The sequence below is a fragment of the Monodelphis domestica genome, chromosome 1 (genome assembly GCF_027887165.1).
Source record: "Monodelphis domestica isolate mMonDom1 chromosome 1, mMonDom1.pri, whole genome shotgun sequence".
In the NCBI taxonomy this organism is placed as follows: Eukaryota; Metazoa; Chordata; class Mammalia; order Didelphimorphia; family Didelphidae; genus Monodelphis; species Monodelphis domestica.
In genome coordinates this window covers 226,751,066-226,778,171 of record NC_077227.1, presented here as the reverse complement: position 1 = coordinate 226,778,171, position 27,106 = coordinate 226,751,066, and the positions used below count along the sequence as shown (strand labels likewise).

General features: G+C 35.4%; 1 protein-coding gene across 26 annotated transcripts in view; it reads right to left on the bottom strand.

Annotated features, from left to right (window-relative positions):
- UNC79 (unc-79 homolog, NALCN channel complex subunit) overlaps positions 1-27,106 on the bottom strand; it is a 338,162-nt gene that overhangs the window by 291,071 nt on the left and 19,985 nt on the right. For 19 of the 26 annotated variants that reach the window (XM_056810500.1, XM_056810495.1, XM_056810498.1 and 16 more), the window contains exons 2-4: positions 13,823-13,943; positions 7,380-7,684; positions 3,038-3,208 (exon numbers count right to left, since the gene is read on the bottom strand). In XM_056810500.1, coding sequence (XP_056666478.1) covers positions 3,038-3,208; positions 7,380-7,684; positions 13,823-13,943 — 597 coding nt within the window. The remainder of the gene's footprint in view (positions 1-3,037; positions 3,209-7,379; positions 7,685-13,822; positions 13,944-27,106) is intronic. The other 7 variants (XM_056810487.1, XM_056810483.1, XM_056810479.1 and 4 more) reach the window with 1 other exon arrangement.

The window sequence follows — 27,106 nt, the reverse complement described above, 5'->3', positions numbered from 1 at the left end:
ACAAATAAGGAAATTAAAGCTAAAAGAAGGTAAATAATTTGGTTACCTTTACAGCTAGTAACTAGTGGCTAGTAAACTCAGGTAGTAAATTTCAGAACTGGGACATGAGCCCATGTCTTTTATCTCTAATCGCACGGCTCTTTCCATGCTGTCTCCCAGAGTCAAAGCCAAGTCTTTTGTCCTCTGCCTACCTCACAGTCTTCTTATATACCTAAAATACTCTAGTAATGAGGGATATTTTTAACATTATTCGTTCTACACCAGGGTTCTTGCCACTGGCCCATATTGCCTCTTGCTGCCTCTGGTATGAAAAAAAGATTCATAAGGAAAAAAGCTAATCTTTTTTTTTTCTCTCAAAATTCCTTTTGGGCACACATTCCCCTTAATTACCCATCTCTCCACTCTCCTATTCACAATTCCAATCTGCAGTTCTATAGAATATTCATTGTAGGATTCCTTTCCTCCCCTTTTTTTTCTGGGTCTTTGTATGACTTCCTAAGCTGTGAAAAAGCAAATGTAGCCCATGTATGGAGAGTCAGTTCCTCCCAGTTTGACTCTGTCAGTGGCTTGGCAGAACATTTTCAAAGATCTTAGGAACCAATAGAATGAATGCCAATTGTCAAATTAATAAAGTAAGAAGAGTCTCTGATTAACATACAGATATGTGCTATTGACATGGAGAGCAGACTCTCTCTACAGACACAGGAAAGTTATGTACAGACAAGCTAATAAAATCAAGATATCATCATAGGGTTTTAGAGCCAGAAGGAACCTTAGAAATTTTCTAGTCCCTCATTTGATAGCTAGGTTGTGCAGCAGATAGAGTGATGGGCCTGAAGTCTGGAAAACCCATCTTCCTAAGCTCAAAACTATCCTCAGACACTTACTATCTGTGTGACCCTGGGAAAATCACTTCATCATCCTATTTGCCTCAGTTTCCTCATCTATGAAATGAACCGGAGAAGGAAAGAGCAAAATCACTCCAGTATCTTTGCCAAGAAAACCCCAAATGGGGTCATGAAGAACTGGAAGTGACTGAAATGAAACAACAACAAAACAAGCCCAGAAAGACCATCCAGATTAACAAGTATCTTATTTTACAGATGATAAAACCAAAACCCCAATGGGGTAGGGACTATTGCAAAGTCACATAGGTGAGATTTGAAACCTGATCACTCAACTCTTCTCTTATACTATTCTTTTTACAGATAAATGTGACTCAATGAGTACAACTGAAAAAAACAATTAGATAGAAACTTTATGGTTTTTTAAAAATATTTTTGCCTTATCATAAAAGTTAGATATGTTTAGACCAGAATTAACTGGTTAATTTCCTCAATTTTCTATCTCCCTCTGATGATGTAAACAAACCTTAAGTTTGCCACTTTTAATCTTCCATTCATTGGCCCTAGTTGTCCTCTTGGGCAAAAAAGAACAAAGTTTAATCGTTCTTCCAGATAATGGCTGCTCAGAATCATAAAGACTGATATCAGCTCCTCCCTGAGTCTCCTCTTCTCCACACCAAACATTCTCAGTGCTTTCAACTCATGTCATATGGCATGAACTGAAGCCCTTCTTGATTAGCATATTAATAAAATGGTCTAAACAAGTAAATATACAAACAAAAATGGCACAACATTATCCAGCCGTCTTGAAATAAACCTTTCTTTGTCATAAGAGAGCATCAATCGGCCATTCATTGTTAACCCTCCTAATTTTATTACATTGACCCACAATGCCACCATACTACTATGTGTACACACACATACCACAGAATGAAATAATAAATTATCATGTAGGATCTAAATTTGAATAGTATAAGCAATTGATATTGTAGTTTCTTAATTCTCTATTTAACAGGCAAAAAAGAATATTTTTGCCTAAATTCCAAGAATTTTTGTGAGTCAATTTGTTAAACTTAAAAATTAAAGGGATCTTGATAAGGAAAAAGTTGGATTAGATGGCTCTTCCAACTATGAGAGTCTGTGAATCCGTGAAAAGATATGTATATCCATACGTATATACATATATGGAAAGCATCCTGAGCAAATTAAAATAATGAGCACAATGAACATCAAGTTACCAAATGTTATTATGAATTGGTAGGATATATACATATATATATATATATATACATGTAATTACCAATTAAGCAGCAGTTTCTAATGACATAGGTAAACACAAAGGTAAAAAACTGTGCTTTCTAAAGATTGAATTTGGTCAGCCAATAAATGTTTTCTATGAGAAGAAATGTATCTGGTGAAGCAAAATGAGAATCAATTTTCAGGCTTTTAAAAATATTATAAGGAGGTTGTAATTTTGAAAACTACAAGATCCAAAATCATTTTCTCTTCATGACCATGTTCTGGAAGGGCCTAAAAAATTAAACCTTTAGCAATGAAACAATTTAGACTCTCATAACTAAGATTTGTATCTATATGAACACTTCAAATTTTTCTGAAAAGTATTTACACCCATCCTTTATTTATCATCATGACATTTCTATGAGGTAGGCAATGTATTATTATTCCTCATTTTGCAGATTAAGAGTCTCAGATTAAGTGATTTGTCCTTGAATTTGAATTTAAGATCACATACCAAATTAGAGCTAGGTTGAAATCCAGATCACCTAATTTTAATCCAGTGTGCTCTGCACACCAGTATATTTCCTTTAAGTACAAAAGGTGAGAATTATTATAGCTATGAAGGTGTGCATGTTGACATTTTTATAAAAGAAAGATTGCATCATCCATGAAATGGGAATTTTTGAGTAATTTATGGTCAACAATGTTTTCTTTTTTCCTACAGCATAAGGACAAAGTATGAATCGATAATAATTCATTCCTTTATTTGATCTTTACCACAATAATATCTGTCAACTTATGCATTTAAATTATAACCAACATGTGAAATAACAGAAATTATATTTCTGAAAACCTGTAACCAATGTTATCGAATACAATTTTTGTTAATGGATCATGTTAACATCTCTCAAGTTCCTACAAAATGTGACAATATCAGATTGAGTTGAACTTACATATAGCCATGGGTAGAAAAGATGTGCTAAGATATTCAATAATATCCTTGTGTAGAAATGGAGGAAAAGTAGCTAATGTTGATATCATTGTGTAGGGCAAAGTACTCAGAATGTCATCATTAAGAAAGGGTAGCAAACACGTCGTTGTATAAAATATTGACTGTCCAAGATCTGCAAAACAAAAAAGGGGAGATTAGTAACTAAAATAGTTTGTAACCAACAAAATATACCTCCCACCCCATTAGGAACTCAATTGAAAATTACCTAGTCTATTGCTCTACATATAGAAGCCACCCACTAAATGTTTATTGAATTAATATATGTATATACAAGATTATTCAATGACACTGAAATTCTAGTCATTATCCAAGAGCCAACTCAAGATATCACTTTCTCCATGAAAGCTTCCCTAATTCCCCAAGGCATAAATGATCTTTCTCTCCTTGGAATTCACGTAGCATTTTATTTTTATTTTTCTGATGCCCTCATCATATTCTTTTTAAAATTATATTCATCCATACAAATCTTATGCTCCCATTAGATGGCACGCTCCTTAGGTTCAGGTACTATTTCTAAAATACTTTCCTCTGTGCCTACCTTGTACAATGCTTGGCAAATAATAACTACTTAATAAATGTTTCATAAATGGATAAATAAAATAATTTGATAGAATATATGATCCTTCCCCAGAATACTTGTAAACTCCTTGGGAGTAGGAATCATTTGATTCTATGAAAAAGTTGCTTAATAAATGCTTGTTGACTGATAGATTATAGTAACATGGTATTTATGCTGCTCCATGCTTTAATCCTCTCACCTCGTTTTCTATGTAATGGCAAATCTTCAAATTCCTGAATCATTCTTAATCTCCAATACATTTTGATTAAGATGATGGACCCAGTGATGTTATATGATCTTATCACTGGTGTTTTATTAAGTTTTTAAAAATGGAAGTCTACAGTATCTATCCACCATGCCATATAACTTAAGAAACTATATCTCATAATCATTGCCTCCAACATGAGATGCCAGAAGCATAAAATCCAAGAAAGAAAACATAGCCACTAGTATTGCATTTCCATAAATAATTAACATTGTACTAAGGGATGAAACACTGTCACCAATAATCCAAAACCATGAGTAGAGATAATTAAAAATTCAATTCTATTTTACTCTGGAATTCAGTATGGAGTCATTCTCATGGCATTAAACTTTGGTGGATGGGGAGAAGGGAAATTATATTTTTGCTTGTACTGTAATTTTACTCTATCAAATACTGTTCCAGGTAAGTGGTCCATCATCTCAGAAGGACTTAAAATGTTAGAATAAACAAGGACATTAGAGATCATCTAATCCAAATCCTTCATTTTACATTTGAGGAAAAAAAGGACAAAAAAAATTCTTCTCTCTAAGATTACCTTCTACTTACATATATCTTCTATGCATATAGTTATTTACATGTCACACACCCCATTAGGATTATGGGGTTTTGCCTTTCTTTGTATCCTAATGCTTAGCACAGTGCCTGCCCCATAGTAAACACTCAATAAATGTTTGTTGATTTGACTTGACTTTGGCCTGATTCCCAGGACAGTACTCTTTCCCTGCCCAAAACTGCTACTTATTCAAATTATTTTGAAGACACAGCCTCTGTCTCTAACCCCTTCTACCTCTGAAGCCTGACCTAAAGTTATGGGTCTTCTTTTAACTTTTCTAATGCAAAACACTGTAAATGAACAACAGCAAAGAATAAAATGAAACAACTTTTAAGACAAAGATGTAAATAATAGGATTAAAACTTCTCCACAAATTAAACAAGCAAAATACAATTGATGTGAGTTGTAATGTATTAAAATGAACATCCTTATTCTTGAGTCATAGCATCCCAAATGTGAGTCAGTGTGAGAAGGGATCTTAAGATCTAGCCCAATCATTTCACTTTACAGATGAGGCAACAGTGAACTGACTTGCCCATTGCTCAAATAAGTAGAACAAGCTGCTTCGAATGCCTCAGAAGTTATAGTTTTGCCTCACAGAAGTCATCAAAAAGACAACTTTCTGAGGATGTTGCAGGAAGAATTACTGTACATATAGGAGTTAAACTAGATGTTCTCTGGGGTACCCCCTAATTCAGACATTCTATGATCATGGTTCCATTCTTATTAAGTGGTCAAACCAGAACTTCTAAATTCTGTTTCAGTACATTTCCATTCTACTGTACTACCAATACATCAAAGAGCTTAATGAATGCTACATTATTTAGTTTCAGATTCTTTATCCAAATTCCACCCATCATTCTAAGTGACAGCACATCTATTCAAATTATTCATGCTACATTTGGGTCCTGAAGGACAGTGAAGATTTATTCCTGTATTTTGAACAAACTAAATGCCGAGGATTAATATTTCATCAAGGGGGAAACTCCAGGGTAAACCCTTCAAAAAACATTAAGTAAGTAATTCCAGTCAATGAAGAAGAGAGTAAAAAAAAAAGAAAAGAAAAACAACCCTTGAAATACAGAAGATTTTAATGACCAAAGAGGTCCAGTAGTAGCACGGGCCACCTGTTCAATACCGATAACAGTGAAAAGCCATGTGTATATTCAATTGCTAGTACTACCATAGTGATCTTTAGGAACTTTGTCTCACATTTTAAACTGAGATTTATGTTGTTTTAAATCTCAATCAGTTTAGAACTGGAAAGAACAAACTTGTTCATTTGGAACAAACCTTTTCATTTTAGAGATAAGGAAACTGAGAACAGAAACTTAAAGATATTTTCCAAAGCTAAACTGATAATAGTAGAATCAAGACCAAAAGAACCGGAGCTAGAATATGTCCCTTATACCTTTCGACTAATATATAAGATTTCAACAAAAGTAGATTAAATTAGTTCCTGGTCTTGATGATTTGAAATAAAAACCTATTAATCAAGAGATCTCAGAAAACAATTCAGATCATTGATTGTTTTTAGCATAAAATAAAAATAAATTTAGCAAAATTAAAAAGATGGACAGTTTTTGACAAGTAGCATATCTTTGTTCAACTATGAATTTTAATCTATTTTGTGGATTATTTGTATATCGATATACCATATGGATTATAGTCATGCCATATTCCACCCCCAAAAGACCACCAAAATTCAACAATAAAATCATTATTGTAAATGCAATTCATTTTTAAAAAATAACTCACTGAATTTACTATGACAAAAATATAAAACATACTATTAAATTATTTAACTAGAAATGCATAAGATTCATGAAAATACTCTCATTCATCCATACAGTGAAAATTCTTTATCATGCTTCAAGAACAAAATCATTAATTATATAACTCTTGGAAAACTAGCATTTATTTACTTTCTCCAAAATATAAAATAATTTACAGACTATATCATAAAGTGAATCCTCCTGAGAGCCCTGCTAGATTAGGATACTAGGTTTTAGTTAATATCCCTTTACAGGTAAGGGAAATGAAACTCAGGAAGATTAAGGAAGTTGTCTAAAATCACATCAGCCAAGAAGAGGAGGAGTCAAGAAAAGAGCCTATGTCTCTTTATGACCATTCTAAAACAGTTAATCAAATTAATGCACAGAATATTTTAAAGTCAATGTTCAGTCAGAAATACAGAAGAATGTTAGGGCTAAACGAGATCTTGGAATCATAGAACTATATGGAAATTTAAAGATAATTGAATCCGGAGGTGTCAAACCCATGTATCCATGGTATATACCACAAGTATAGGCAAACCAGATTAAAATGTAACTAGGAATTGTTTTTAATATATAATATAATATAGATAATGTTAATTTGTGATTTTCAATATGCTCCCCTCAAGGATCTGTTTCTATTTGAGTTTGATACCTCTATCCTTTATAGAGGAAAAAAATGTGTCTTAACGAGGTTACAGGATTGTCCAAAGTCGCAGTTATTCAGTCTCCTGATTCCTATTTCATTGATTCATCAGGTTAAGTGTAAATTTCAATTTCCAGAAGTCAACATTTAATAAACATGCTTTTTGCTCTATTTGCTTCAAAAAAGTTACCTTCTGGCTGAAAGGAATTAGATCTTTAAGCTCTCCCTATAAAATGTAGGTTGGCTTAGAAAGTAGATATAAGAATATCAATAGCATTTTTTTTTTCAAAATGGACAGGGGGGATAACATAAAAAAGTTTCACTGTAAATAGCCTTTAGAAACATGTTACTCCATCAAGTGATCCATAAATACATTCCCCCAAAAAACTCTATTATACACTTCCCTTTCCCACCACCAAAATAGCAAAAGCATTTATCACTTTCAATTCTCTAAATCCATTGTAACAATCAGGAGAGGTGCTTACCATGTTGACCATGCTGTAGTAATGGAATGAGCTCCAGCAGAGTCACCAAAGTCACGTAAAGGCCTTGATAGTCCAATGAAGGGTAATCTGATAATTGAGCATCACGACTTTGCTGGCCACGTTCAGATGGAGCATCTCGCAGGACGCTGTAAAGGAGGGAGCGAGTAACAGTAGGGTTGATGGAACTGACCTGTGGTCTTAGAGATGGGGTGAGTGGGAATGGCACAGGAAAAAGACACATGGTCATGGGCACTGTCAAATTGGAGGCATCTTGGCTTTCCTTCTTCCCTGTGCGGGACAAAATGCTGTTGGGGGGACAAAGAAAAAATAGAGACAACAAAGACACAAAGAACAGCACATTACATTGAAATGACACTATAAAACAAATAATAAAACACCAGATATTGCCCCACATAAGATGCAATTGCTACAAAGGCAGTGTCTACAAATCTAGTAACCGGCCATGTACTTCATGCTTAGATATACTAAGAAATTAAGGTTGGACTTGGTGATAATTTGCATTGCATCTCATGTGTTATCTGGTTAATAAGGAGCAAAAATATAAAAATGCATGTTTCATGTTTCAGTGCCAGACCCATGTTTTACAGTTCAGCAATTTGGTGAAGGGGTGGTTTTCTCAAAGAAAAAGACTGTCAGATTGGTAAGGGTTTTGTTTAACAATATAAAGGCACTTTGCAAGGGCATTTTCTGCATGACTACCTTGATCAAGTCAATTACAACATGCAAAATATAGGCATGGCACTTTCAGAAACATGTTTTAGCAAAGAATAAACATGTGCGTTTGTTAAGAAAATCTTAAAAATCACATGTTTATTTCATCAAAATAATGTCTGTATGTATTTTATGATACTGTTTCATGACATTCTGTCAGTATCATTTGAGAGAATGAGTTTAAACAGGCACATGGATTTAGAAATAATATATATTTCTAAAATGCTTAACTAAGCTACATTTGGAAAAGCTATAAAATAATATATAGTTGATGGTCTGTAGCATATGTTTGTGAGCTAATGATAATGGTTGTTTATGTGTGTGTTTAAATTTTGCATGTTGGGGGGAGGAAACATCTTCTCTTATGAATACAAACACTGCTTTGTTAAATATTTACCTTCAAAATTCTAAGGGTTAAGCAAGCAACACCTGTTATATAGCTGCACATCATACAGTATGCTCCCATTCGTTACTGATGCTACTTACGGTATTATTCAACAAAACTCACTATAAATTAGAGGAAAGATAATTTAGAAAATTAAAAAGTTTAGAGGGAATCAAAATCAATAACTAAAAAGAAATTCGCTTGCTTTTAGCTTGGACATTTTAAAAAACATTTTAGTAAAATTACTGCAGCTGAAATTAAAAAGAAGAAATCGCTGCTTAAAAAAACTTTGGGGGTTGGTTAGGGTTTTATTTGCTTACAAAGTAAGTTATACTATTTATCAGAAGAAGAGACAATTAATAGGCAATATAATAATAATAGTAATAATAATAGTGATATACTTTGCACTTATACAGCGCAGTTCTATAGTAAGCATATAAGCTTAACAAATATGAAAATAGAAAGCACTTATTTTTATCTATGTTTCATCTTATAAAATAAACTTAATCTACACTTATTCTATAGTCATTACACAGAACTAAATTTCTTAGTGATTGGCTGTTACATGTACAAATGAACAGTTCTGTGACAAGTTGGTTAGTATCAGGCATGCTTGCTATGTCAGCTATGCATTTATTTTTCTTCCCTTTTACTGACAGATAAGTCACAATCTACAATAAATGACTACATGGTTTTCCATGTGCCTTATTTACCTCTCAGTTTCCTTTGGCTTCTGTTACCCAATGTCCAGTGCAAAACAATTGATAATAATAGAAAATACTTTCAGAATAGTTACAAAATATTTCTTAGCAATAAATAACCTATGAGTGGATGTGTTTTGTTTTTAAATAGAGTGCTGCATTCTTGATGTGTTAGGGTTGTTGTTGTTTTTTTAATCTGCTTGACTATGACTAACAGTTGACAATAAAAAATGTGCCAGTATTAAAATTCCTGTCACATATGTCCATCTAGATCTTTTGGGGGGTGGCATCAAATTATCCACCAGCCTTTGAGCTCTTTTGCAACAACAGATCTCTACTGAAAATATCACCTTTAAATGTACTCTTGAGAAGGCCAGCGCTCTGAAAATCAGGTCTCGTCCTGTAGGATTCTATCTGGGCCAAGGCCATAACCACTCTGGAGCATTAAAAGGAAATACCCCTTTCAGAACTACAGGGCCCCAGCTGGAATTTGTACCTATCCCCACTAATTCCATTCTTATATGCTCCAATATAATTTCTGAAGTCTTTCTAGTACAAAATTTTGCACCTGCATCCCACTGAAAATGCTGATAGAATCATACAGGAGAAGAGTCAGATATATTATTTCCCAAAATGCAGGAAATCATTAGTCTATTCCCAAAATACTGACTTTTAAATATAATTCTTTTAAAAGTGGTAAAAACAGACTAAAACTTCTCATCTCAGATAAATTATCCCAATATAATGAAATAAAATCAATCCCTTAAATAAAGCCCTGTGCCCCAATCAAACATTTCTTGGAGGGAGAAAAAAGTACTATGATGTTTTTAAAAATGAATACTATTATGCTTCCTAAAATATGAGTAAAAGAAAAATTTTTCCCAAGAAATGTTTGATCAGTTAATTAAAATATCACAAGCCAAATTCCACTTTCTGAATTCTACTTTGCTATTTTTGCCTCCCTAAATGTGGCACTTTCAATAACAGCTGCACACATGCAGGGCGGGGAGGATGTCAGCAAAACATCTGGCCTACAGATCTGATAACAGAACTGCCCCCTCACTGCCTTTAGATTTCAATACTCAGGTGAGGGTAGGAGGAAAAAGCTGATAATGAGTAATCCATGAAACCAGTCTTTAATTACTATCCATGTATTAATGTAAGGAAATGCTTTCATTTGTGGAAAAACTGAAGGAAGAGCTAATGAATAAATGTGTAATGCATCATTTATGGTGATTTTATGATGTTTTGTGAAGTTTTTTCAAAAAATAAAAGTATTTTTTCCCAACCAAATGGTGCGATTTGGGAATGACAAAACCATTTCCCCTATCTGCAATTCTTGGTAATAGATATACACTAGACATTAAATCACAAAGAATACTAGGAATGCCCTGCTCAGAAGAGTTAAGTTTAACAGCCAAATTTTCACCCTTCCTTTTCAACCATAAGAGATTCTCCTTCCACAGCACTCAAAATTAGAGCTAGGAGGGATCTTGGAAATTATCTAGACCAACACTCTTAATTTGCAAATGAGGAAACAAGGCCCCCACAAGAGAAGAGACTTACCCAAGACCCACAACTCCTTGGTGGCAGAGTTGATATTAAAAATCAGGTCTTGGGACTCTTAGGGCAGTGTTCTTTACATAACACCGAGCTAAGTCCCTTTCATGTTCATAAAAATTCTGTGCTAAGAGAGAACCTCTGATGGAGTGCTGGGGAAGATGAGAATTTGCCTTCACATATTCATATCAAATAAAATTAACTGTCCAAAGTTTCCCATGAGTTTGCTAATTTGACATCTGAATTGGTTCTGAGTAATGAATAAAATTTACTTGACCAAGCTAAATTCTGGAGCTAAATAGCTGAAAAGTATATGTATTAACACACCAATCTCTTCTTCACAGTACTTATAGGTTGCAATTGAGACTTCTGAGCTGAGAATGGAATCCACTCTTGTCTTAAATTCTTTAAAAAGTTAGCAATAATCAATTCAACCTTGATTCTATATTTTTAAATAGTAACTTTATATTCACTGTGAGCCTGAATGGCATTAGAACAAAGATTGGTGCTAAGAAAGTTTTCAACTTTGAGAAAAGCCTGGAAACTTTGAAATTTCAAATTGGGGAAAGGGCAAGCCTATTCAAAGAGAATCTAGATGTGAAAAAATGGCTATGACATGTTTTTAACATGAAATAAAATTATAAGCTCCTCAAAGAGGACAAGGATAAAATTATATTCTTCATATAGCCAAGACACTGTCCAGCATAAGGCTTTATATAAAGGCAATGAGTAAGTTTGTTGAATTGAATAGAAATGTATTATGGATTGAGTAAAAATATATCAACTCTTCTCAATTTCTTTCCCATGAGTATGGTAACATTTTGATGCATTTCCTTTCTTTTTATCTTCTAATGTCCTATTTTGATGCCTTATCATGGTGCAGAGGAAAACTTGTGTTCTTAACAAATATACCAGTGGAAACGTAAGCTCTGGCAGGTCCTACCAACCTGGGAAGGTTTTGAATAGGGTATTGGTGATAGATCATGTGTCTATAATCTGAGAGTCAACCTATCTAAATTCAAAAAGGCTTACCACATTGGCCACTATTTAGTAAGATTTTTGGCCTGCATTAACACTTAAAATCTATCTATTAAAGCAAGGATTCTGAACCTAAGGTCTTTGAACTTGGTATATTTTTGTTTTTAATGTTTTGATCATCGTATTTCAATATAATTAGTGTCCTTTTAAATTCTCTGTATTTTATTTTATGGATTTAAAAACATCCTGAGAAGGGATCCATAGACTTTAGCAGAATGCCAAGCAAGTCTGTAATACAAAAATTGTTATAAGCCACTGTATTAGGGCAAGAAGGAGTTGAAATCTAAGCTTAGAGAGAATGCCCACACTGATGAAATTGTAATTCTTTGGAAATATTAAAGAATCCTTTCCTTATATGACTTTAATAAATGAAGTTTAGCATCTACTTATTTTAGTCTTTAGACATCTGTTCAAAGCTTTCACTGAAAGAAGAGGGAAATGCATGCATTAATTCCAATCGTTCCATTGTACTTAATCAGAGCTCTGGCTAAAATAAAGCATTTTGCAGTTTTACCTTGTACATTTTCATAGTTTAGAATTAAGGGAGACGACCAAAGTTTCCCCTTTGAAAACCTTGATCTCCAATACATAAAGGCTATGTCACTCATGAGAATATGGTCAGGTTCTCTGGCTTACAAATAATTTCACTATACAGTCTCTTGATGATAGTCATTAGATGTTAGTCATTAAAAGGGAAAGAAAAGATAATTTCACTTGAGCAACTAACTGACAAAAGAGTGTCTCAAGCATGAGGTCTATAATCACAGACCACAGAAGGCCCTAAGGAGAGGAAGGACATACTCCATTCCTTGAGCCAATAGGTAAAATCTTCACAATTTGGTTCTGCCTGCTTATGTTCCTCTGGCAACTTCTTTAAGAACCCAAGTGATCACTATGGATTTGGAGATAAAAGGAATCTCAGAGGTCATCTAATCTAATCCACTCCTTTTTACAGATGAGAAGACTGAGGCCCAGAGAGGGGAAGTAATTTGTCCAAGGAGCAGAGTCTGAATTCAAATCCAGGTCCTCTGAATCCAAACTGAGCACACTTTCCACTGATCCAATAGTGTCAAACTCAAAAAGAAGAGGGAGGGAGCAGTAAATGTCACATAAGAAGCCCTGCCATGACATGTTGACTTAGAAAACCAAATATTAATAATTAAATAATTAATATTAGCTGTGTTTTAACATATTTTTATTTATTTTGTTAAATATTCTCCAATTATATTTTAATGTCATCAAGGGCACATTTGGGAATTTTACGGCCATGTGTGGCCTTCAGGTTTTACATCTGTTTGGCACCTCTGCACTACACCATAGGTGTTCCCACCATAAGGCATCAGAATAGGAATATTATTGACCCAAACAGTGAACTGAATTTTATGAGCTATTTGCCTGCTTGGCTACCTTGATGATTGCCAGGAAGCAGATGGACCTTGACTTTCTGCTTTAAATCTTCTCCACCTTATCAAAAGAGCAGACAATGAAAAAATGGGGCCTATGGTTCTGTTTGCTTTTTCCTTGTCCCTTAAGGATTTTAGATAACTAATTAGAAAATAGTTTTATCAAATGAAGTGCACCACAAATGTGCAAAATTTATTATCATGGCATGATTGTTCTTCACTCAGGAGGAAGTCAATTCTAGTAATATATCTAAGTCCTACTGAGTATTAACAATAGAGGGATTTATCTTAAGACCAAAGTATTACCTGACCTTAAGTTACAACAATGTCCATTCTCAGTTTAATCCAACCATCTATTGGCATAAAGCTCATAACCTTTATTACTTTTAATCAGACACTTGAAAAGAAGCTTAATCAGCAAATCGGGCAATAGCCATACAAGTCATCATTTTAAATTAATATCTATGATCTGACATTATTTTAAAGAAATTCCTGACTCTTCTGGCAGAGCAATGAAAACTTTAATGTTCATTAAAACTTTTAGTTCAATCAAACATTAGATCCCAATAAATTCTAAAATACTGCCTAATAATTCTTAGAGGAAGAGAATAATTTAAAGCTTACCTTAACAAGGTCTGAGAAAAGTATTTCAGGGTGTTTGCGATGTCAGTCCCCGAAGGTACAGGATAAATGTTGTGGAGGACTCGGTTATGGTATTCCTGCAGGTGACGGATCTTGGAAGCAACTAGAGCAAACCGAAACAAAACAAGAAGAATCTTGTAGCATGTATTTTTCCTGAATCATCATTCACAAGTTTGACTTTAATTACAACTCTAAGGAAATCATATGCTAATTCTCTACCAGAATCTCTTATTAAGATTTACAATAGAAAACATATCAGCAGAACTCCAATAACTTCTGGCTGCTTGTAGCCAGCACACTAGTAATATATACTACAGATTTCCCAAATTATCCATCTATTTTGTTCCTCTAAAGAGGAGATATTTATAATAGGAATATCCCATAATTCAGTTTTTAAAGCTGTAATCTTATGAGTTAAATAGCATAGGTGTTATTGTCCCATTTTATAGATGAAAAAATTGAGACTCAAAAAAGGTAAAGGAACTCCTGATGACACTTCCTCAGCTAGGTAACTTACTATTGGCAAAATGAGAAGAGAATAAAACCAATAACCTCTCTACTCTCAGAGAATATTGTGTTTGTGCTTCTTTAACATGCCTGTCAACTAAAATTGAAAATGAAACTGAAAACTCTTTCAGGTAATGCCCAGCCTTCAGGAACAGGGTATTCTACAATGGCATCAATTCAAAAGACAAATGCCTATCATATAACCAGGAAATTGTTACTTCCACAATAGATAATGATAATGTACTTGGCATATAGCCATACTGCTAAATAATGTTAAAAGGTGATTAATTTGAGCCATCTACGTAAAATAATAAACTAGTGATTGTAGTAATTTTAAAAATAAATCTCAAAAAAAAATGAATCTCTCATTTTCTTTAAGGAACTTTATAGCTGTTAATAGCTTTCTGAGTTTGCCTGCCCAGACCTTCTGAGAACTCAGAATACTGGGGCTTATATAGGATCTCCATTTTCCTAGACCTACCTGGAGTCACCAACATTGTCCATACTCCTGACCTGACTGTTTGACCTGGCTGTAGTGACTGGACCAGTTCTAGTCATTCCTCGTTGACACATCCCAAGGAGCCATGATGGTCAACTTCTCTTTGGTATCCTCTTCCACAGAGATCAATTAGTGTCCATTTGTCCTTCTCAGTCATATGTCTCTGAGGCTACTGAGAAAGACCATTAGGTGGTATGACTGTCACTATTAGCAGTCAACATAAGACATCTCTTTAGTATCAAATCCAAAGGAGTCAAGGTCCTGTTGATTGTTCCTAATAGTGAATGAAAATTAGCTTCTAAAATAATTCTAGTCAATGACTCAAGTTACCCAGAAAAGAGCAAGATATTATTGATAGGCAAAGGGAATAAAATTATCACAGAATTTTAGACTTCTAAAGGACTTTAAAGAAATCATTTTGTCCAGTGCCTTATTTTGAGAAGGAAAAACTCAAGACTTAAACAGAAGAGTGACTTGCCTGAGTTTACACTGCTAGTGAATGGTACAGTCAGGTCTAGGACACATGAATCCCAATCCAGGGCCCTCTCCACTAACCCTACATTCTTATTAAAATTTAATGGATGTAGAAGTGATACATTTTTCACTCAATGGCACCCAGGAGGTGGCAATTCCTCACTGCTTCTAACTTTAACACCAGTTCTGAGGGAGAAAAAAACATCAATCATATTTTCTTTTGTATGCTTAGACCTCATTTGAATTATGTCTTTTGGAGAAATAATGAAAGGCTACCAATAACCAGAAAATCTTCGATTTGTACAGCACCTCTGTCCTGAAGTAATCAGACAAGTTCACCTCTGATATCACATTTATCTTTATAGATGTTTTACTTAAAAGTTATTTGGATTTCCCCAGTAATATTGTGCAAAATTACAAGATTCTTTAAAAAAACTGAATTATATCATCTATAAAAAATCATAGGACATCAGAGCTGGAAAAGATATTGCAATAATAGAACAAAGAACTAGAAGAGGAATTAGACACAGAATACTAATGCTGTGCAGGGACCATAGAAAACAGAACATTATTGATTTTGAGCTGGAAGGAACCTTAAAGATCATCTAGTAGAATCCCTTTGTTTTGCAAGTGAAAAAATTGAGGCCCAGAAAGAGGAAACAAGTTCCTGGGTGATTTGACAGAGTCAGCATCCAACACAATATCGTTTGCCTTCAAATCTAATACTCTTTCAGTAATACCACATCAAACGAAATGTTCGAGCTTGAAGGGACTTTTCATTGTTATTGTTCACTTATTTCCAGGCACATCTGAATCTTCTTGTTCCCGTTTTGAGTTTTTCTTGGCAAAGATACCAAAGTGGTTTGCCATTTCTTTCTCCACTGTGTCCCTATTTCACAGATAAGGAACTTGGCAAACAAGGTTAAGTGATTTGGGTCATACAGTTAGCAAGTGTCTGAGATCAGATTTGAACTCAGAAAGAAGTCTTCCAGACTCCAGGACCAGTGCTCTATCTCCTGTAACACCTAGCTGCTCTCAGAAGGGACCTTAGAAATGGTTTGTCTAATCCAAGTCTCTCATTTCACGCAAGAGAAAACTAAGACCTAGGTAATTTTCCCTGTGTCCTACATTCCCCATATACCATAGTTTTGTAAGTAGAAGGACCTAGGTATCGTATCCATTTCTAATGTCCCTTCCATTTAAGATAGAGGCTGTCTAATCCAACCCACTCACTTTACAGATAAAGAAACTTAAACTAAGGGATGCCTCATGACTCCCAAAGTCACATAAGTAGGAAGTTATCACAGGCAGGACTCAAATCCCCTACTTTCCTTCCTCCTTCCTTCCATGGACTCTCCAAATTATATTGACCCTATTTCTGTGGTATTAGACATCATCTTTCATTTAAATTAAAAGAGGACTCCCCCTTTTTTCAAATAAGATAAGGTAAATAAAATGTTTTGAAACTTTTACAATGCTATATAAATTTTAACTATTATTATTATTATTATTATACTAGAACTAGGGTTGCGCCTTGTTGCCAAAGCCAGTCACATATTTTGACATTCAACAAGTTATTTAACAAAAATGCTGCATAACGTTGACCTGGTTAAAGACATTAAGGATTAATGCCATTAATCAATTAATGAATTAATCAATAAGCATTTACTATCTCTTACGTGCCAGAAACGATTCTAGGTCCTGTGAATTCAAAGATTAATTAAAAAAAAGAAAAAAAGAAACAAATCCTATAATCAATGAGCTTATATTCTATCAGAGGAATCATGTACACATAAGTAAATATAAACTGTATATGAAATAAATATAAAGTAATTGCAGGGGAAGAGCACTAGCACCTTAATTAAGGTTTTTTAGATCAGTTGGCACTTGAGCCAAGTTTCATGAAATCTAGAGACTCTAAAGGCAGAGGAAAGGAAGAAATACATTCCAAGCATGGATGACCTCCTGGGGAAAGGCATGGAAATGAAAAGATGAAATGTTATGTGGAAAGAACAACAAGTATTATCAATAAGCCCACCATTAAGCTGCTGATTGTTCACTTATAAGGAAACTATCTCCCAGCTGTAACATGGTTTCACCTAACATCATGAGGTTACAGAACCTAGTAATAGTACAGAGTACTTCAGTATCTCTTTATGATAGGGATGGGGTAGAATTGAAAGTCCAGGAAAAGAACTAGAAATTGGAGCTGGGGTAGAATGAGCATCAGGTCACATACCAAAAAAGAAAGAATCGTCCTCCAGTCCTTTAGGCAATAACTGAAAAAGGGCAATTTTCAGTCATTTCTATGTCGTATCACATTGTGTTTTATTGAACCATATGTAACTGGAGGGTCACCTTTGGACTCTGCCCCACTGAGATTCATGATAAAGAATTCATGAAATATTGCTTTTTCATTTAAATTTTTTAAAAAAGAAACACTGTCTCTACTGGAAACTCTAGAAGCAGTCCCTCAAACAGAAATGATGGTCAATATATTCATTTTATACATGATATTTCCAAAGCAACATTTTTTAAAACTATGAAAACAAATATTCCACTTTTGTCATTTGTTCTTTTGCCCATTTTTCTCCTCCATGGCATTTTTCCTTATGGCTTGTTAATTTCAAAATTAAAATATTCAATATTATACCTTCCCCATACTGCTTCTATTCCTCATACCAAAGTCATCAGCTTATTCCATTCTTGTCCTTATTCTTTATTTAGCCCAAATTACCTTTTCTTTAAATGGGCACACATATCTTACATAGGGAGGCATAGTGGCTAAAGTGTTGAGTTTAACTATCCACATCCAGAGGAAGAACTGTGGGAGCAGAAACACAGAAGAAAAACAACTGCTTGATCACATGGGTCAATGGGGATATGATTGGGGATACAGACTCTAAGTGATCATCCTAGTGCAAATACCAATAATATAGAAATAGGTCTTGATCAATGACACATGTAAAACCCAGTGGAATTGTGTATTGGCTATGGGGGGAGGGAAAGAACATGAATCTTGTAACCATGGAAAAATATTCAGAATTAATTAATTAATTAATTTTCCCCCCTCAAAAAAATAAAATAAAATGCTGTTTAGTGGTCAAATCCCACCTCTAAGAGTTAACAATTTCATGACCCTAGTGAATTCACTTTACCTCTATGTGCCTTAGATAGCTCCCTAGGACTTATCTACTAACTCATAGGCTCACTAACATCTGCATCAGTGTAAGGTGTTTCCTCACTATATGTTCCTCATTTTGAAAAATCTAGAGGTCCTTCCCATATTCATGTATCTTCCCTTAATTTATTAACAAAATACTTAATGAACATCTGTATAGAATACTATACATTTGCTCTAGTAGATAGAAGTAATTTGAAATAAGGTTAAAACTGTAGGTTACAGGGAGTAACTGGGTAGCTCAGTGGATTGAGAGCCAGGTCTACAAATAGGAGGTTCTAAGTTCAAATCTGGCCTCAGACACTTCCCAACTGTGTGACCCTGGGCAAGTCACTTGACCCCCATTGCCTAGCCCTTATCGTTCTTCTGCCTTGGAGCCAATACAAAGTATTGATTCTAAGGCAGAAGGTAAGGGTCTAAAAAAAATTTAGGTTGCAGCCAAATTATAAGTGCCTTTAATATTTAGCTAAAGAATGTATAATCTAGTCTAGAGGTCAATAGGGAGCCCAAGAAGGTTTTTTAACATAAAGGCTTAGACATAATCAGACTTATGTCTTGGGAAGATTATCTTGGCAACTACATGAAGGACATATTTGGAAAGAGGGAGGCCTAGAAGCACAAAGACAAATTAGGATGATATTAAAGTAGCTAAAGTAAATGTTCACAAAGGTCTGAAGTAGGGTTGTGGCATTGTGCAAGGGGATAAGGGGATAGATAGGAAAGATATTGTGTAGGTAAAACTCATAAGACCTTATTGAAGATGGGAGATAGAGAGGGAAAAGTTAAAGATGACTTGGAGGTTACAAGTGTCTCACTGAAAAACTATTGAGGACCTGAACAGAAATAGGAAGATTTGGAAAAGAGACATGTTAAAGGGAGAGATAATTAGTTCAGTAATTGAAATGTGGGATGTGAAGTATGAACAGTACATCCTGATGGAAATATCTAGCAAGTAAATGGGATTCAGGAGAAAGATTGGAACTAGACACATTGATTTGAGAAACACTTGGGCCTCAGTTTCTTTATCAGTAAAATGAGAACTTTGGCATTTTTTTAGATCTTTTCCAACTCTGGATCTAGAACCCTATGAACAGATGATAATTGAAGTGACAGGAATAAATGAGGTTATCAAGAAAGAAATCTCATAAAGAGAAAAAATACATCCCAAGATAGGATCTTGGTGGCACTCAAAATTATAAAATGGCACATAGGTGATGGATAAGCAAAAGAGACTGAGGAATAATCAAACAGTGATTACTAGGAAAACTAGGAGAAAGCAGTCTCACAGGTGCCAAGGGAGAATAGGGTATCCAAAACAATGGTGGTTCGTATGTTCAGAAATAATAAAAAGGTCAAGAAAATTGACATTGGAATTTGGAATTCAGTGACCATTACTTTGAGAGAAGTTTCAATAGAAATATGCAAAGAAATGTGGAAGAAGTGGGCAATGAACAAGTCAAAAACAATCTTTCTAGACATCTGACAAGGAGAGGAGAGAAATATGGTAATGAATTGAAGAGATTATAGTCAATTTAAGGTGGTCTTCTTAAGGATAGGAAGATCTAAATATATTTATAGACATAGGGGAAAGATCAAGGATGAAATAGCAAAGAGCAAAATGAAGAGTAACTGATAGGAAAAATTCTCAAGACGATGGGAAGAGAAGATTGGAATATGGCAGAAGTAGAGGCATTAGTTAACACTGACAAGGAGAAAAATTGCCCCCTTCTTTCAGACTTGAGTAAAGGAGAAGATGCGTGAAGATGTAAATAGGAGTAAGGAAGAAAAGGGAGATTACAGCAAATGTTATTGATTTTCTCAGTTAAATAAAAAGCATGGTCATCTAAGAAAGAGGGATTGGGAAAGGCATTGGCAGCCTTAGGAAAGAACAAAATAGATTAGCATTATGATGGAAATAATCGAAAATGAATAAAATGTGTATCATCCCTCACAGAAGGCCCAGTTGGGATTATATAACAAGAATTTATAGCCAAACCAGTTGGCAAAGTGATAGAATGTCCATCAGCAGCTTTGTTTCAAGGGCAGAGAAAGCACATGGCAGGAGTAACCAAGAAATGAGGATTGACGGGAGTATGAATGATAGAAGGATATGGGGCAAAGGACTCAAGAGTGGAGATTAGCACCTTGTTGAGCTGATTAACTGTTGGATCAAGACTGTGAATAAAAGAAAAGGTCACAACCAAGAGGAAAAGGAGTGGGAGGAAGATGAATAGCTAGCATTTATATAGCAATTTGACTTCCATAGCACTTTACATGTGTTAATTTATTTGACTCTCACTGCAGCCCTATCAGGGAAGTGCTATTAGTGTCCCTATTTTACAGATGAGGAAACTGAGGCCCTAAAAGATTAAGTGGCTTGCCCAGAGTCACACACCTAGTGTCTGAAGAAGGATTCTAATTCAGGTCTTCCTGACTCCTGGTCTTATGCTCTTTCCACTTTGCTAACTTGCTGACTAATTGGACAAACAGGAAAAGACAGTCGGGGTAGAGATTGTAGTAGACAAAATAATTAAGGAGGAATGAGGCAGTTGAAGAGGGGGAACAATAAGAGTAGGAATAAAGAGTTCAAGATAACTGAGATGAAACCATTTGAGTTGATGAAGAAGTCGAAGGTGGGTCTGCTTTCTTTGGGGCAGCTCAAGCAGAGTAAAGATGGAAGTCATGGAGGAGAATAAATTCAGAAGACAAAGCAATCCCCATAAATTGAAATGGCCAAACCTGAGGGAAAGGAATTAGAAAAGAAGATAATGAATCAAGTACTGAATTCTTTAAGAAAGAACAGAGGAAAGTGACCTAAAGTTTGGAAGATGACAGAAAAAAAAAAACATCTAGGCATGGCAACCTAGAAGCATGCAGAACAAAGACTTAAATTTTATCTCTTGCTAAACAGTACACTATCCTGTGGAGATTTACCAATGGAAGAAATGTTGATCCTGTTGTAACTGGTATTGTGAAGCATTTAATGAGCTTTAATAATAAATTCCTATAAAGGTATCATTTCCCTAAAGGGGGGGGGGCACTTCAAAGGACGAGACAATTGCTGAATGATAGTGACATAAGAAAGGGCTGAAGGTATCAGGAAGGAACAAAGAAGTTTGCCCACTTTTCCTGGTCCACTATATGTTGGGACTTGAGTGGCAAACACTGTAGTTAATTGCAAGTCATTTTCTGAGCCTCATGTTCTCCATCTAAAAATGTAGCTAATAATAAATCCTACCTCACCAAGATGCTGTAAGAATCAAATGAGGTAATAAATGCAATCTGTAATAATAATGTACTTTTCAAATATTAAGGTGTTATATAAAATGTTCTTTTTTTAAAGGACAATAAAATGCTTGCCACTGAAGCTACTCCCTGGACTATTTTGTCAGCCTATAGTTAAAGAAGAATTAGCAGGTTCTCATTCTTCCATTTACATTGCTATAGTCATATAATTTGGTTTTCAGCTCAACTTATCTCACTTTACGTCAGTTCATGAAAATCTTTCAATGCTTTTCTGTATTCATTATGTTTGTTATTTTTATAGCACAGTAAAAATTCCATCACATTTATGTATCACAATTTGTTTAACTATTCTCTAGTCAAAGAACATTCATTTTGTTTCTCATTCTTTGCCATTACAAAAAGTGCTGCTATAAATATTTTGGTATTTATGGAGCCTTTCCTTTTGTGAATGACTTCCTTGTAGTATATGCCTAGCAGCGAAACCTCTGCATCAAAGGATATGGACATTTTAATCACTTTAGTTATCTAACTCCAAATTCCTTTCCAGAATATTTAATATCAATTCACAGATCCACCAATAATACAGTACTATTAGGTCCTCACTCTTTGCTCCTTTTCACTTCTTACATATATAAATGCTACTCCTAGCTTTATCCCACCTTATTTTGCATCTGCAACATCCTCAGAATCACAGACTCTCAAAGTTGATAGAGATTCCAGAATTGATAGAGTTCATCTAATGTCACAAAATCCATCATCCAACCTCTGCTAAAAAGATTTCCAGTGACAAGAATTCATCATCCACCAAGAAACCCATTCCACTCTCAGACAGCTCTAAATATTGGGATGTTTCCCTTACAGTAAAATCATCCCATGATTTCTATCCATTCTTCTTAGGAAGCATTCAGGGCCCAATATTATTTTTGTTTACTGTCCCACTTCATATTTCTGATGTTTCTTCTGCTCTGAGCTGGTCTCCAAATATTTTATCTTTTATTCCTCTCCATCCTACACTTTTTAGAAATAATTTCTCCCATTTTGGTGCAGTCAGTTAGGCTTTAACCCATTAATACTCACAACAAAGATTCATATACCTATTTCACAAAAAGAGAAACTGAGGTACTTTAAATTCATATAGCATGCTCAGGGTCATAAAGCAATCAGTGTCACAGTAAGGACTAGTACAAAGAGCTGGCATATGTAAGTATTTAATAAATGTTTTTTTTCATTCATTCCTCAAGTGCCAGGCCAGTGGTCTCTACCCAAAAGTAGAATTCAGTAACTTGTTTGCTGGAGAATACACAAATTACTAAAATCAAGACTACATATTTGGAGAGACGGCTGTGCTATAATAGACATTTTAGTCCTATTTAAAAGACCTGTATTCAAGTTCTGGCTTTTACAGCTGTTAGCATCTTCTGCCTAAAAAGGTACTTTCCATCTACTCAGTATGTATCCTATATGCACCTATTTATAGACATTTTGTCTCTCCTATTATAGCGTAAGCTTCTTGAGGATAGGAAGCGTTTTAGATTTTTCTTTGTATCCCTAGCACTTAGCTCAGAACCTGGCACTTTGAAAGTACTTAATACTTTTTTATTGATTGATTAATGAACTAAGTAGGCCCATTACTTGGTAATTGATATTGACAGCATATTAGCCCAAAAAAAGAGAGAAACTTAATGAGTTCCAGTGCAGGAAAAACTGGGATTAAACCAGCTGTGAAATAAAGATTTGCTTCCCCTGTTTGACTAGTTTTCCCCCATAAGTGAAACTGAAAACAGGGACTAAGAAGGGTAGACACACACATGCCACATTATTCAAATTTTAATTCAACAAATACCAACTTCAATGAACCTCCATCAAGAATCTACTTACTGTAATGTGCAGAACACTGCACTGGATGTTGAAAGAGATACTTAGATGGATCTGAGACATCATCGAGGTGGGTACTCTCTCCAACAAAATCTTGCCTTTTCATCCTTTATCTTTTGTCCACCTTTTCCCATAACTCCTCCACAGAGGGTCTACCCACAATGCTGATGGCCTTCCCCTAGATCTCTTGACATTGCATAGATACAAGTGCTTAGTGTGAACTGTCCGTGATACCACTCATTCTCACTACATGACTAATCTGCCTCCTTTTTCAGCCATATGTCCCCCTGCAGATATCTTTTACTTTACTTTTTCTTGCTTATTTCTTCATTGATAACACAATGTGGCCCCCTTTCACTCACCTGCATCTCTTCAATTGCCTTTGGATGACCCAAAACATTAATTCTTGAAGGACTGTGGTACCCTAGGACTTAGTCATATAGCACCACTAGACCAAAATTATTTTTAAAATCTAACCCATTTTTTAATTTCCTATAGCTATCTCAAACTAAGAATATTCAAAACTAAACTTACTACCTTCCCTCCAAAACCTTATCCTCTTCCTAACTTCCCTATTTCTTGTGTGTTGAGGACATAACACCAACTCCTAAGTCATCTAGATTTGCAACCTGAGTCATTCTCAACTCTTCCTTCTTCCTCTCTCTCATATCCAATCAAGTGCCAAGTGTTATCAGTTCTGCCTCCATATCACATATCCAGTCACTTTTCTACAATTCATATAACTGCTATCTAGTTCGAGCTTCTAATGCCTTCTTCCTAGACTATTACCAATATTCAGTATTCATCTCCAGTCTGTCTGATTCCCAATTCATCCTCTAGAGTTGCTAAATCGATATCACTCCTTTGATAACAGTCTCTAGTGGCTCCCCTTTTATTTGAGGATAAGACAGAAATTCCTCTATTAGGCTTTAAACATCCTTTGCAATCTGAGTCTAAACTAATTTTTCAGTATGTTCATATATTGCTCTCCTTCATGCTACCTACACTAAACCAAAGTGACTACTTGCTGTTCACCACACACACAGCATCCCATCTCTTTTCTCTTCAACTTTGTACATATATCTGTGACCTGTGCCCTTCCTCATCATCTGGGCCTCTTACTTTAAAGCATAAGCTCAAGTCTATCCAGATCCCCTTGTTCCTCTATTTGCTAATACTCTACCCCTAGAAATTATTTTGTGTTTAATTTTCTAGGTACATGCCCCAACCCTTCAATACAATGGAGGATCCTTGAGGGCAGCAACTATTCAATTTCTGTGATTGTATTCCCAGCACCTAGTATAGTGCTTGGCATGTAATGAATACTTAATAAATGCTTCCTGAATGAATGGATGGATGGATGCACATCAGAATCATTAAAAGCACCGAAAAAATCTTCCAAAAGCAATGAAGCCTTCTTTCCTTCTCCAGGTTAATTCAGATCCAGCTCATCATCCATTCATAATATTTGTTCAAAATATATGTACTAATGAATGAACACCTGTCTGAAGTCTGTCCATTCAACTGCATATCACAGTTTGAACAATATCATCCTTCATCTGTAAAAAATAGACTCGAATACAGGACTACAATCCCCATGAGCCTTTGCTCCACTTCCCCAGAATGCCTTGTAATCTCACCTGGGCTGAGATCGAGAAGATATTTAAGCAAAGGCTTTTGAAGGGCTCGGCCCTTTTGGACTGCCGTTTTGGAGCAGAGGCGTCTCTTCCATGATGTGAGGTTATTTTGTCTAGGCCTCTGGCCTAGGCACATGTTTCTTACTTGTATATTCTTAATCTTTAACTTTAATAAACCTCTAAAAATTATAATATTCCTTGCAGAGAGAAACTAATTTCTACCTGCCTCAGTCTCCCCCTCTCCCCTAAATTTTAATCTTTACAGTTTTTGGCGACCACTAGATTGGATGAGAACTTCTCAAAAATGTTTTTAGCCTAGAGAATTTTTTTAAAGCCACGATTCTCCAAGATACTCTTTAGAAAACCATCTTTATCGGCTCCTGTTTCTGCTCCTGGCCTCTCACCTGGTGCCCGAGCTGCGCTCCGGCTCCCGGCCCGACCTACCCCGGCGGTCTGTCTCTCACCCATCTGGCCTCCGACCCAGACAGCTCATCACCCCAGCCCCAGACCCCAGAGCACAACCCCAGCGGGCTCATCACCCAGATCCTTGGAGCAGATCGCTCAGGACTCATTGCGGCCAGCTGGTAACAGTGTTGGCCACGTGGGCGGAGAGGAGAGACTAGAGGGAAAGGAGAACGGGTAATTTTCCCTTAGGCTAAGCCTCCACGTGGCTGGGGGTATTGGCCGCAGGGGTATCAGAGAGGGGAAAGAGAGAAAAGACTAGAGAGAAGAAACAGACTTTTCAAACAGAAACTTAATAGCAATGGGCTGTTTAAAAGGATTTTTGACTCTTCTGGCAATTTCATTGATTTTGCCTGCCTATCTGGGAGCACACTCAGCCCAAAGATTCAACTTTAACTTTGGGGAGGAAAATGGGTGGCCCAGCGAACTGGAAGCCAGGCCCAGAGAAGGGAGGTCTCTAGTTAAAATCTGGCCTCCGATGCTTCCCAGCTATGGGGCCCTTGAACCCCATAGCCTAGCCTTTACTACTCTACCTTCGGACAATAGACATTTAAATGGATAATTAAAAACAAACAAACAAACCAAAAAAAAAACCCCAAGGAACTTTGAAGAGACTAAAGGCTATATTCTAAGGCATTTCAGACTCTAATGGTTTATAAAAAAATCTCTGTATTCTATTGCATTGTTTTGTTTAAGGTTTAACTTTGTGATTTTAAGTTCATATATTACTGGATTCAATATTATTCTGCTTGAACTGAAGGTTGATTGAATTTATTTTGAATGTACTGAGTTTTGAAATTCTGTTGTTTTTCCCCTATAACTGTTGAACAAATATTGTTGTGAATAAGCCCATATATGAAAAAACAGCTTTTTTCTACTTTGCTGAGGATAGATGGACTTCAGAACTGGTTATAATTGTATTAACAACCTTGGAAATTTTAATGTGCTAAATACCTCAAATGATTTGATTTTAAGGGTTTTTTAAATATGATTTTTGGATTTTTTTTTAACAGTCTGGTTATTTTTGCCTGCCCCTACCACGAGGTAAGGCCCATTCTAGTAGCTGAAGTGAAATGTATTTTATAACCCCCAACCTTCCCACATGTGAATGGAAGTTGGGCAGTTAATTTCAGGGCATTTGTACCCTTGGGAAAAGCCTCCAAAAGGAGCACCCTTTATTTATACTCTTCAGCTCACTACTTTACTTGCACCAGAATGATATATAGATTTCTTGATTATGTTCTTAACCCAAGATGAGTTTTACTTTGTTTTAAAAAAAATATATGTTTATTACCAAGGTTGAAAGATTGCTACGTTTGTAAAAATTGTGACAAATGTCCATCAATTCATAGGTTTTAAAAATGTCACACAGCAACTTATGTGAA